This window comes from Rhinoraja longicauda, chromosome 22 (assembly GCF_053455715.1).
Source record: "Rhinoraja longicauda isolate Sanriku21f chromosome 22, sRhiLon1.1, whole genome shotgun sequence".
Lineage (NCBI taxonomy): Eukaryota > Metazoa > Chordata > Chondrichthyes > Rajiformes > Arhynchobatidae > Rhinoraja > Rhinoraja longicauda.
This window is the reverse complement of record NC_135974.1, coordinates 9956911-9969966: the sequence shown is the minus strand read 5'-3', so window position 1 is coordinate 9969966 and position 13056 is coordinate 9956911. Positions and strand designations below refer to the sequence as shown.

At 47.6% G+C, this 13056-nt stretch overlaps 1 protein-coding gene across 2 annotated transcripts in view; it reads left to right on the top strand.

The window, feature by feature from the left end:
- The first annotated feature begins 10447 nt into the window (after positions 1–10447).
- The window catches only part of lsm14b (LSM family member 14B), a 28453-nt gene continuing 25844 nt past the window's right edge, over positions 10448–13056 (top strand). The window contains exon 1 of one of the 2 annotated variants that reach the window (XM_078418721.1): positions 10448–10695. In XM_078418721.1, coding sequence (XP_078274847.1) covers positions 10575–10695 — 121 coding nt within the window. In that variant the 5' untranslated portion in view covers positions 10448–10574. The remainder of the gene's footprint in view (positions 10696–13056) is intronic. The other variant, XM_078418720.1, reaches the window with a different exon arrangement.

Here is a 13056-nt window from a genome sequence, read left to right as displayed (position 1 = left end):
AAAAGACATTGCAAGACCATTCAAATATTGGTTTGAATAATGCCTACCCAAACGTTATTTCATGTGCTTAATATGAGGCTTGATACAAGTGTATTAAACCGAAATAAAACTTGTTATCTGAGCTACAATACAGTTGATATCTATTGGCTTCATGAAGAGTTTTTCATTACCTTTCCAGAGAAACAATTGTAGCTACTTCACACAACAGTATAATGTACTGGTTGAATCATTACTTTGTGTGTTTGAAAACAAAAAAAATAGATTAGATACATTTCCACAAGCAACCGCCCATAAAATCTTGTCACTTTGGTGCATTTGGTAGCATTCTCATCTCTTTGGTTGTACTTTGGATGGTATCTACCGATCGTGTCATGTATTGGCTTAGATGTTGTACAGTGGTTTGTATAGTGGCAGGTGCTATTGTTGTGAAATACTTGTAAAGTGTCCCATCACCTGCTTGTGATTTAGAGTCATATTAAGTACATGCAAAACCATTGATATAGAGCAAAATTTTTTAGTTAACAATTCTACTTTCGACACTGCCACAAATTTACTAATCATGCAAGTTATTTCTTGTTCTGGGGATCTTATTGCATATGAAAATTGCCCTTCTGATATCATAGTATCCAATTCAAAATTTACTATAAAATATGTAGATAAGTTAATTATAACAGAGATGATGAGAGGAATAGATTGGGTAGATGCACAGAATCTCTTGCCCAGAGTAGGTGAATCGAGGACCAGTTTCTTCAGGAAACGGGGCTTCCCCTCCTTCATTATAGATGAGGCTCTCACTAGGGTCTCTTCTACATCCCGCAGCTCCGCTCTTGCTCCCCCTCCCCCCACTCGCAACAAGGACAGAATCCCCCTCGTTCTCGCCTTCCACCCCACCAACCAGCGGATCCAACGAATCATCCACCAACATTTCCGTCACCTACAACGGGACCCCACCACTGGTCATATCTTCCCATCCCTCCCCTCTCTGCGTTCCGCAGAGACCGTTCCCTCCATAACTCCCTGGTCCACTCGTCCCTTCCTACCCAAACCACCCCAACCCCGGGCACTTTCCCCTGCAACTGCACGAGATGCAACACCTGTCCCTTTACCTCCCCCTTACGTCTTTCCAGGTGAGACAAAGATTCACCTGCACCTCCTCCAACCTCATCTATTGCATCCGCTGCTCTACGCTCGGTCCGCATTAATTAAACTGATCTCCCGGTGGCCGAGCACTTCAGCTCCCCCTCCCATTCCCAGTCTGACCTTTCTGTCATGAGCCTCCTCCAGTGCCATAGTGAGGCCCACCGGAAATTGGAGGAACAGCACCTCGTATTTCGCCTGGGCAGTTTGCAGCCCAGTGGTATGAACATCGACTTCTCCAACTTTGGATAGTTCCTCTGTCCCTCCCGTCCCCTCCTCCTTCCCAGATCTCCCTCTATCTTCCTGTCTCCACCTATATCCTTCCTTTGTCCCGCCCCCCTGACATCAGTCTGAAGAAGGGTCTCGACCCGAAACGTCACCCATTCCTTCTCTCCCGAGATGCTGCCTGACCTGCTGAGTTACTCCAGCATTTTGTGAATAAAAACCTTTGATTTGTACCAGCATCTGCAGTTATCTTCTTATACCAGTGGACATTTGTTCAAGGTGAAGGGGAAAAGATTTAGCAGGAATCTGAGGGTTAGCTTTTTCACACAAAGGCTGGTGGGTGTATGGAACAAGCTGCCAGAGGAGGTAGTTGAGGCACTGACTATCCCAACATTAAGAAACAGTTAGGTAGACACAAAATGCTGGAGTAACTCAGCGGGACAGGCAGCATCCTTGGAGAAAAGGAACGGGTGACGTTTCAGTTCGAGACCCTTCTTCAGACCGAAACAATAAGAAACAGTTAGACTGGTACATGGATGGGACAGCTTTGGAGGGATATGGACCAAATGTTGGCAGGTGGGACTAGTGTAGCTGGGACATCTTGGTCAATGTGGGCAAGTTGGGCCAAAGGGCCTGCATGACTCTAACTCTAGAAGATATGAAATGTCAAACTGTAGAATGTGAAAACTTATTGGATTTTTAATGTCTTATAGCTGAATAATTGCAAATATTAAGTGCTAATATATGCCAGGTTAATATATTTGACACTAGAACATGTTGATTGAACATTATATAAATAATTAGTGGTTTTGTTGGGTGTGCATTGATGCATTCAGTTCAAGATCTTGATGATGAGGACATTATTCCTCTCTCTAACTAGTACTGAAATTTGTCAACCACTAAGAATATTTTCAGATATAATGTTAGAAATGAAGTGTTGTCTTGGTTGTATGATGGAACATGAAGAATTGACATGAACCATTAAATCTGCTGCTTTCTCCAAGTCATCTTGAGTATTTGCAGATTTTTTTGTATTATTTCTAACTTCTGGAAAATAATAAGCAGAATGATCCCACTGGCCCACTACCAAATTATTTTGTGTTGATTGAGGGATGAATATCCCTAGATTACCAGAAACAGAATTCTGCTGTTCTTAAAATATTGCTTTGGGTACTTCAGTTGAAGTTTCATTTGCCCATTAATTCAGAGGAGTTCAGTGTCATAATAGAAATTATGCTAAAGGTAGTTTAATTCTCAGAAATAGGCTTGCAATTCTACACTCCTTGAAAAGCACATACTAAAATGGTGCTACACAGGGGTCTTGCAGTGATGTCACCTGTACTGAAGGACTAATTTTCATGTGTATGATTCGGTGTATAATTTATGGGGCTTTTACAGTGCCCTCTATAATGTTTGGGACAAAGACCTTTCATTTGCCTCTGTACTCCATTTGAAATTTGTAATAGAAAAAATCGCACGTGGTTAAAGTGCACATTGTCAGGTTTTAATAAAGGCCATTTTTACACATTTTGGTTTCACCATGTAGAAATTACAGTAGTGTTTATACATAGTCCCCCCCCATTTCAGGGCACAATAATGTTTGGGACACAGCAATGTCATGTAAATGAAAGTAGTCATGTTTAGTATTTTGTTGCATATCCTTTGCATGCAATGACTGCTTGAAGTCTGCGATTCATGGACATCACCAATTGCCGGGTGTCTTCTCTGGTGATGCTCTGCCAGGCCTGTATTGCAGCTATCTTTAGCTTATGCTTGTTTTGTGGGCTCGTCCCCTTCAGTTTTCTCTTCAGCATATAATAGGCATGCTCAATTGGGTTCAGATCGGGTGATTGACTTGGCCACTCCAGAATTTACCATTTTTTAGCTTTGAAAAACTCCTTTGTTGCTTTAGCAGCATGTTTGGGATTATTGTCTTGCTGTAGAATGAACCGCCGGCCAATGAGTCTTGAGGCATTTGTTTGAACGAGCAAATAGGATGTGTCTATACTCTTCAGAATTCATCACGCTACCTCCATCAGCAGTTGTTTCAAGATAAGTGAGCCAGTATCTTCAGCAGCCATGCATACCAGGCCATAACACCCCCACCACTGTGTTTCACAGATGAGGTGGTATGCTTTGGATCTTGGGCAGTTCCTTCTCGCCTCCATACGTTGCTCTCACCATCACTCTGATATAAGTTAATCTTCGTCTCATCAATCTACAAGACCTTTCTCCAGAACTGCGATTGCTCTTTTAAGTACTTCTTGGCAAACTGTAGCCCGGCCATCCTATTTCTGCGGCTAACCAGTGGTTTGCATCTTGCAGTGTATCCTCTGTATTTCTGTTCATGAAGTCTTCTGCGGACAGTGATCATTGACAAATCCACACCTGACTCCTGAAGAGTGTTTCTGATCTTTCGGACAGGTGTTTGGGGATTTTTCTTTATTTTAGAGAGAATTCTTCTGACATCAGCTGTGGAGGTCTTCCTTGGCCTACCAGTCCCTTTGCGATTAGTCAGCTCACCAGTCTTTCTGCAATTCTATAGGGCCCTAGTGAGACCGCACCTGGAGTACTGTGTGCAGTTTGTCTCCAAATTTGAGGAAGGAAATTCTTGCTATTGAGGGCGTGAAGCGCAGGTTTACTAGGTTAATTTCCGGAATGGTGGGACTGTCATATGTTGAAACACTGCAGCGGCTAAGCTTGTATACACTGGAATTTAGAAGGATGAGAGGGGATCTTATTGAAACATATAAGATCGTTAAGGGGTTGGACACGTTAGAGGCAGGAAACATGTTCCCAATGTTGGGGGAGTCCAGAACCAGGGGCCACAGTTTAAGAATAAGGGGTAGGCCATTTAGAACGGAGATGAGGAAAAACGTTTTCAGTCAGAGTTGTAAATCTGTGGAATTCACTGCCTCTGAAGGCAGTGGAGGCCAATTCTCTGAATGCATTCAAGAGAGAGCTAGATCGAGCTCTTAAGGATAGCAGAGTCAGGGGGTATGGGGAGAAGGCAGGAATGGGGTACTGATTGAGAATGATCAGCCATGATCACATTGAATGGTGGTGCTGGCTCGAAGGGCTGAATGGCCTACTCCTGCACCTATTGTCTATTGTCTATTATCTGTTGCCCTCTTTCTTCTTAATGATGTTCCAAACATTTTTGGTAAGCCTAAAGTTTGGCTGATGTCTCCAACAGTTTTATTCTTGTGTCTCAATGCCATAATGGCTTCTTTGACTTTCATTGGCACAACTTTGGTCCTCATGTTGATAAACAGCAATAAAAGTTTCCAAAGGTGATGGAAAGACTAGATGCTGAGAGCTCTCTTATACGTGCATTAAGGAGGCAATTAAATGCACCTGAGCAATTACAAATGCCTGTGAAGCCATGTGTACCAAATATTATGGTGCCCTGAAATGGGGGGACTATGTATAAACACAGGTGTAATTTCTACATGGTGAAACCAAAATGTAAAAAAATGGCCTTTAATAAAATCTGACAATGTGCACTTTAACCACATGTAATTTTCAAATCTCAAATTGTGGAGTACAGAGGCAAATTAATAAATGATGGGTCTTTGTCCCAAACATTATGGAGGGCACAGTATTTGGTTTGTGCAGATGAAGTTTGCGTTTTTACCAGCCAAGCACAGATAACTTGATGCCTGTCCAAGGCTGGAGGTGTGAAAGTGGCAGTCCTCAACTGAAGACGTTACTAAAAGTAGAAGGACATCTTCTAATGTGAACTACTGCACACTCTAACATTGGTCATTGAGGCAGCACTGTGGTGCAGATTTTGAGCATTCAGGAGTTCCTCCAACAAAATAAAAACAGAAAGCCTTTCCTGAAAACTGGAGAAATCTGGTTCATTGTAGAGTTGTGTTGTTGGTCTCTATAAGAAGTACTGGATCAACCTGCTTCCTGATGACTGGTCACACTTGATATAATGTTGCAGTAATTGCACCAAATGCCTATTGAATGCTGAGAAAGGTCATGGCTGTATGCCCAACATTCATGAATTGGCACAGAAGCATTTCATTATGCCTTGTAAATTAGTTTTTGTACATTAATTTTCACCTTAATTCAGGCATATTAACAAAAAATGTACTCAAGTCTGTTTTTCTTAAGCTACTGAGCACACTAATGTTTATAAAATTGTGGATAATGTTTCCATATCTTCCACCCTATTGCCTTTCAATAATCTGAAATTCATGCCATTTAGGTTTTGTATAGATTTACTCCCTTTTTCATTTCATCTTATATTCCAGATAGAAGATGGTAAATGTTGCTGCATGCTGGTAAGAGGGAGGAAATGGGAGGAAAAATTTGCAATGATCACAAGCTGCATTTTGATTAATGGATTGTGAAGACACAAAACATTGATGGAAGCTTGGAGAGATGATAACATCACGTACAGGAGGATCTACCAATAATGCCTGTGGTCTTCAAGCCACCTAGCTTGAAGACCGGAGGCATACTACTCATTTGGAGGTTTATAACTATTTTTTTTCTTATTTCTGTGAATGTTTATTCTTCATCTTCCACAGTGTCTCATGTTGCTTTCCTTTTATAATGTTGCTTTTGGAAGGATAATGAAGACATCCCATCTTGATTGTTTTTAATGCAACAAGAAACTCGCAAAAATAAATGAAGTGCCGATTGTTGGGGGTGGGGGGGGGGCTTAGCCATTTATTTCATGAGAACCATGTTCCAAGTCCAGGTTTTGATTTATTGAAAGAAAATACTTAGACATTTATAAAGTCAGTTAGCCTCGCATGATAAGACATCCTTGAGGGTAGCAGAACTAGTCAGAAACATGGTTAAAAAAAGACAAACAGGGTGCTTTCTTTATAAGTTGAAGGATAGAATATAAGAGTGGTGAAAGTGTGTTAAAAGTGAATTGGCTGTAGCTTGAGTACTGCTTAAAGTTCTGGTCACATTACAGAAAGTAAGAGAAGGTGCATAGGAAAGTTATGTAGTTGTCGCCGCCAGGCTTGAAATTCTTACCTTGTGTCATGATAATTGAATTAAGTATGGATTGATTGCAAAGCAAGGCCAGCACATTCAACATTCACAAAATTGGCAGACCTTGTTAAAATAAATAGGGGAGACCCATTTCACTTGGCAGAGGGATCAAAACCGAGGAGGTATGTATTTAAAGTAATTAGTAGATAGATTAAATGGCAAATTAGCTTTCCCCCCCCCCCCTCCCCCCCCGAGGGTAAAATCACAATCTGAAATGGTGAAGAGGCAAAAAACTGCATTTGATCAAAATTTGGGTAAGTTCTTAAAGGCTACAAAACAAGTTGCAAGATTACATTGGCTTTATCAACTGTCCCTTTGTCATGAATTTTCTCTTCTGCAATTCTGCGGTGAGGCCAATTGTTGAGGTATTTGTCCTGTGCAGATCAAGAGTGATCATTTCATTTGTGATGATTTGCTGTGCTCATTTTAAAATAGTGTTAACACTTTGAGTATGAATGCAATATAATTTTGTTTTTCATCTTTCAGGTTTACATTTCTAATGGGAAGTCACAAGTTGAACATGCATATTGTGAAACTCAAATTAATTGGATTAATAATGTTCTCTATAAAACATTTAACCTGAAAATAAAGTAATTTTATCCAATTTATATACTGGAAAATGTGCATGAAGTATTCATTCATACTTAGTGATTGGAATTCAGTACAAAATAAGTGCAAATTGTTGCAGCAGCATAAATGTGAGAACATAAGACTTTAGTTTTAAAATGCACATGAAACAAAATAGTTACACAATACTGAACAAAAATATGCAACTTTATATACATTGATGTAGCCGTAGAGTTGTCTCAACTTATCAGGAAAGGAGTAATTAAGATCTGTCACACCAACTAGAATCAACAATTTAAGCTAAAGTGAGCGAGTGAGTATTTGAAAACATGCATCTCAACACAATAGTGATGTGAAAGTCAAGTTAATGCATTGGAAATGGTTCAAAATAGACAAATATGTAGAATGGGTGGATTGGCAAGAGGGATGGCTGGAGAGGCAAAGCCATTGAGCACTGGACAGATGATGTTTTGGGTTGGGACTCTTCAGATTAATCGTTGGGGAGATGGTGGGGGGGGGGGCAGCTGGCGCGCTGCACTTATTTTCAGCGTAAACCGTTGGCCTAGCAGTTGACCCTATATTTTGATCAAAATATAGGGTCTATGGGTGTTAATGATGTCAATACTAAATTTCAAAAAGTTCAGAAATTATAAAAAATAAACTAACAAATGTGATTTATGATAGAAAAATGTGATGTAGTCTTTTTAGGAAAAAACAATGAAAGCATAAGTTAGATTTGGTTGGACTAAGGGATGAAATGTGGAATTGCAGGAACTGAGAGCATATTGATAAAACAATGACCACATCAACAGGGGCCAGAGTAAAACAAATACTGTAATAAATGTGTATTTTAACTATACACCCTGCAGACAGAAAGTACATTATATAAATAAAAAGTTAAACTGAGCGAAATCAGGATGAGAAACTATACAGGAGAAAAGAAATTAGGCCTATTTCCTGAAAAACATAGGTTAAGTGTTTTGTGTTGAATTATTTTTATAGTGAATAGGGAAATGTTGCCCAAAAAGGAGACAATAGCATGTGTTTGTAGCCAACTATCATAAGGTTAATTGCAATTTTATGCTAATATTGTTAATCACTAAATCAATATAGAGTATCAGACTTGATATGAAGTTGATTTTTCAAATTCTATCGCTGAATGAACAAAACTTAGACTCGTCTCTTGTTCTGTACTTACCGAAAATCAGTAGATTTTTTATCTATGTTACTGCTGTTTATGGTTTGTTCTTTTGCTTGATATAACAATGCATCGACCCATTACCGGATCCTATTCTAAATTCCAATTATGTCACAAATGAAATGAATGATGAATCACAATGACCGTGATACCATCATTAAGAATCACAGCATGACAATATGTGATGGTAATATTGTATCACTTTTTTTTGTCTATATTGTGGACATGTATTCTCTCAAATCCATCTCGACCTGAAACATCACCCATTCCTTCTCTCCAGAGATGCTGCCTGTCCCGCTGAGTTACTCCAGCATTTTGTATCTACCTTGAATTTATCTTTTTCTGCCTTATTTCAAGGTAACCAAACTGGTTTCTAACAAGGAACTCTCACTTTGGGACAGACAGATCTATATTCACCCATTCCTTCTCTCCAGAGATGCTGCCTGACCTGCTGAGTTACTCCAGCATTTTGTGAATAAATACCTTCGATTTGTACCAGCATCTGCAGTTATTTTCTTATAATATATTCTGAGTATTTGTTTCGACTACAATTACAGCACAGAAACAGGCCCCTTGGTTCACAATGTCTGTGCCATGCATGATACCCGACACCAACATTTATGCACCTACACATAATCCGTAACCCTCTATTCTGTGCATATCCATGCACCTATTCAAACGTCTCTTAAATGCCACTATTACATCTGCCTCCACCACACCCCTGGCAGTGCATTCCAGGAACTCACCATCCTCTGTATGCGGATTTAAAAACTTGCCCCACAAATCTCCTTTAAACTTTGCCCCTCTCACCTTGAAGCTGTGAATACCTCTAGTATTTGATATTTCCATCCCGGGGAAAAAAGGTTCTGACCATTAATCCTATCCATGTCTCTCATAATATATCATAAAACGGTAATAATGGACACAATAAATAAATGTTTTTAGTGTGTATCAGTTTAAAATAGTTCACTTTAATTTAGGTTGTCATGTGTACCAAGGTACATTGCAAAGCTTTTTGTTGTGATCAGTCAGCTAAAAGACTAACAGTAAGACTGGTGGGAGAACTGGGGGAAAGGGGAGGGGGTGGAGAGAGAGAGGGTAAGCAAGGGCTACTTGAAGTAAGAGGTCAATGTTCATACCGCTGGGGTGTAAGCTATCCAAGCTGTTCCTCCAATTTGTGTTGGGTCTCACTGACAATGGAGGAGAGGTCTAGGACTGAAAGGTCAGATTGGGAATGGGAGGGGCAGTTAAAGTGCTGAGCAAACGGGAGATCAGGTAGGTTTAGGCAGACTGAGCGGAGGCTTGATCTCACCGATATACAAACAAAGTCCAGTAAAGACTGATTACCTTTCATGCGACGGCCTTCAATGATGAGGTAGAGAGTAGCTCAGTTGTTGGTAGGATGGTTCAGTTGCCTGATCATTTTTCACATTGTCAAATAACACCCCACGTTAGCTTAGCCTTGTGGTTAGCATTCAGAAGTGTAAATTATATAGAGCAAAGCATAATTGAGAATGATGATCGTATTAAATGACAAATTAGCTGTGGCATTAGAAAACACAGAAGCAAGCTTTTTGACCGATGTCCTGGCCACTGTATCAATCTATGCTGATGACATTTCCCAACAGTGGGGAAACGCCATTTTCCCAAAATGGTGTTTTAAATACTTGTCTAAAGACTAAAATGTTATGTGTGTGTTTCCACCACATAGTCATAGAATCATACAGCGTAGAAACAGACCCTTCTGCCCAACTTGCCACACTGGCCAACATGTCCCATCGACACTAGTCCCACCTGCCTGCGTTCCTCTAAACCTGACCTATCCTTGTACCTGTCTAAATGTTTCAACCGTTGTGAAAGTATGTGCAAATAATGTTTTTCTCCTGAGATGCTGCCTGACCCGCCAATTTACTCCAGCGTTTTGCGTCTACTTTCAACGTTCATACAGTTGGGTTGTAAGCAACCCGTGGAACATGAGACATCAGACAGATGTTAATGGCAAGATTTAAGTTTGGGTTAAAAACATTTTTTGTTCATCTGCGGTCTGCTGCTTGTCGCGGATGGTGAGCAGCTGTGCGCACCTGTGTGGCACCTCTCCAGCGCTGCGGCGGCGCTGAGCGAGGGTTTGGGGGCTGGCAGACGACGCCGGGCTGCAGGGGGCGCTGGCGGACGGCGCCGGCGGTCAGCGCCGGGCTCCAGGGGGCGCTAGCGGACGCTGCAGGGGGGCGGGTGGGGCGCTGGCGGAGGGACAGCGCCGCCCGCCATATTTAAGCGCCGCGGGGAGGGGGGGGGGGGGGGGAGGCGGTTCCGGCGGCTTGTGCGTCCGTCAAGGGGGCTTTTCGTGCGTGTCTCGCCACAGGAAAAGAGAGAAATCTATAAAGATAAAAGAATATCTGGGCAGCCAGCGTCCCTCAGGCCCGTCAACATGAGCGGAGGCACGCCGTACATCGGCAGCAAGATCAGCCTCATCTCCAAGGCTCAGATCCGCTATGAGGGCATCTTGTACACAATCGACACGGACAACTCGACCGTGGCCCTGGCCAAGGGTAAGAGCGAGCCCCGGGGCTGCGCCTCCTACCCTAGAAAACACGGAGCCCGAAACCCCCCCTCAGCCCCCTCCCAACACCTGCACCCCTCACCCCTCCCCACCCATACCATCGCCTCGCCTCCCCCCCCCCTCGCCTCTCCCCCCCCTCGCCTCTCCCCCCCCCATGCCTCCCCCCCCCCTCGCCTCTCCCCCCCCCTCGCCTCTCCCCCCCCCTCGCCTCTCCCCCCCCCTCGCCTCTCCCCCCCCCTCGCCTCTCCCCCCCCCTCGCCTCTCCCCCCCCCTCGCCTCTCCCCCCCCCTCGCCTCTCCCCCCCCCTCGCCTCTCCCCCCCCCTCGCCTCTCCCCCCCCCTCGCCTCTCCCCCCCCTCGCCTCTCCCCCCCCCTCGCCTCTCCCCCCCCCTCGCCTCTCCCCCCCCCCTCGCCTCTCCTCCCCCTCGCCTCTCCCCCCCCTCGCCTCTCCCCCCCCTCGCCTCTCCCCCCCTCGCCTCTCCCCCCCTCGCCTCTCCCCCCCTCGCCTCTCCCCACCCTCGCCTCTCCCCACCCTCGCCTCTCCCACCCTCGCCTCTCCCCCCCCCTCGCCTCTCCCCCCCCTCGCCTCTCCCCCCCTCGCCTCTCCCCCCCCTCGCCTCTCCCCCCCCTCGCCTCTCCCCCCCCCTCGCCTCTCCCCCCCCTCGCCTCTCCCCCCCCCTCGCCTCTCCCCCCCCTCGCCTCTCCCCCCCCCTCGCCTCTCCCCCCCCCTCGCCTCTCCCCCCCCCTCGCCTCTCCCCCCCCCTCGCCTCTCCCCCCCCCTCGCCTCTCCCCCCCCCTCGCCTCTCCCCCCCCCTCGCCTCTCCCCCCCCTCGCCTCTCCCCCCCCCTCGCCTCTCCCCCTCCCCCCTCGCCTCTCCCCCCCCCCCCCTCGCCTCTCCCCCCCCCCCCTCGCCTCTCCCCCCCCCCCTCGCCTCCCCCCCCCCTCGCCTCTCCCCCCCCCTCGCCTCTCCCCCCCCCTCGCCTCTCCCCCCCCCCTCGCCTCTCCCCCCCCCTCGCCTCTCCCCCCCCCCTCGCCTCTCCCCCCCCCCTCGCCTCTCCCCCCCCCTCGCCTCTCCCCCCCCCTCGCCTCCCCCCCCCCTCGCCTCCCCCCCCCCTCGCCTCTCCCCCCCCTCGCCTCTCCCCCCCCTCGCCTCTCCCCCCCCCTCGCCTCTCCCCCCCCTCGCCTCTCCCCCCCCTCGCCTCTCCCCCCCCCTCGCCTCTCCCCCCCCCTCGCCTCTCCCCCCCCCTCGCCTCTTCCCCCCCCTCGCCTCTCCCCCCCCCTCGCCTCTCCCCCCCCCTCGCCTCTCCCCCCCCCTCGCCTCTCCCCCCCCCCCTCGCCTCTCCCCCCCCTCGCCTCTCCCCCCCCCTCGCCTCTCCCCCCCCCTCGCCTCTCCCCCCCCTCGCCTCTCCCCCCCCCTCGCCTCTCCCCCCCCTCGCCTCTCCCCCCCCCCCCCCCCCCGCCTCTCCCCCCCCTCGCCTCTCTTCTCCCCTCCCCCCCCCTCCTCGCCTCTCGCCCACCCCTTGCCTCCCCTCCCCGCATCACTAACCCCCCCCCAACAGGGTCCTGTTCTCCCTCTCCCCCCCCCCCCCCCGAAACAGGGTCCTCATAACCCCCCCCCCCCCCAAACATGGTCTTCTTACCCCCCTCCCCCCAAACTGGTCTTCTTACCCCCCTCCCCCAAACTGGGTCCTCTTTCCCCCCTCTCCCAAATATGGTCCTCTTCCCCCCCCCTCTCGAAACAGGGTCCTCTTCCCCCCTTCCAAACAGGGTCCTCTTTCTTCCCCCCCTCCAAACAGGGTCCTCTATTCCCCCCTTCCAAACAGGGTCCTCTTCCCCCCCCTTCGCAACAGGGTCCTCTCCCCCCTCCCAACAAGGTCCTCTTCCCCTCACCCCTTCCCAACAGGGTCCTCTTCCCCACCCCCTTCCCAACAGGGTCCTCTCCCCCCCCCCTCCTTGCCAACAGGGTCCTCTCCCCCCCCCCCTTCCCAACAGAGTCCTCTTCCCCCCCCCTTCCCAACAGGGTCCTCTTCCCCTCCCCTTCCCAACAGGGTCCTCTTCCCCCCCTCCTTCCAAACAGGGTCCTCTTCCCCCCCCCCCCCCCCCCCCCCCCGTTCCCCAACAGGGTCCTCTCCCCCCCCTCCAAACAGGGTCCTCTTACCCCCCTTCCCCAACAGGGTCCTCTTCCCCCCCCCCTTCCAAACAGGGTCCTCTTTCCCCCCCCCCTTCCAAACAGGGTCCTCTCCCCCCCCCCCACAGGGTCCTCATCCTCCCCCCCCCCCCAAACAGCGGTCCTCTTCTCCCTCCCCCCTCAGAAACAGGGTCCTCTTCCCCCCTCCCCCCAAACAGGGTCC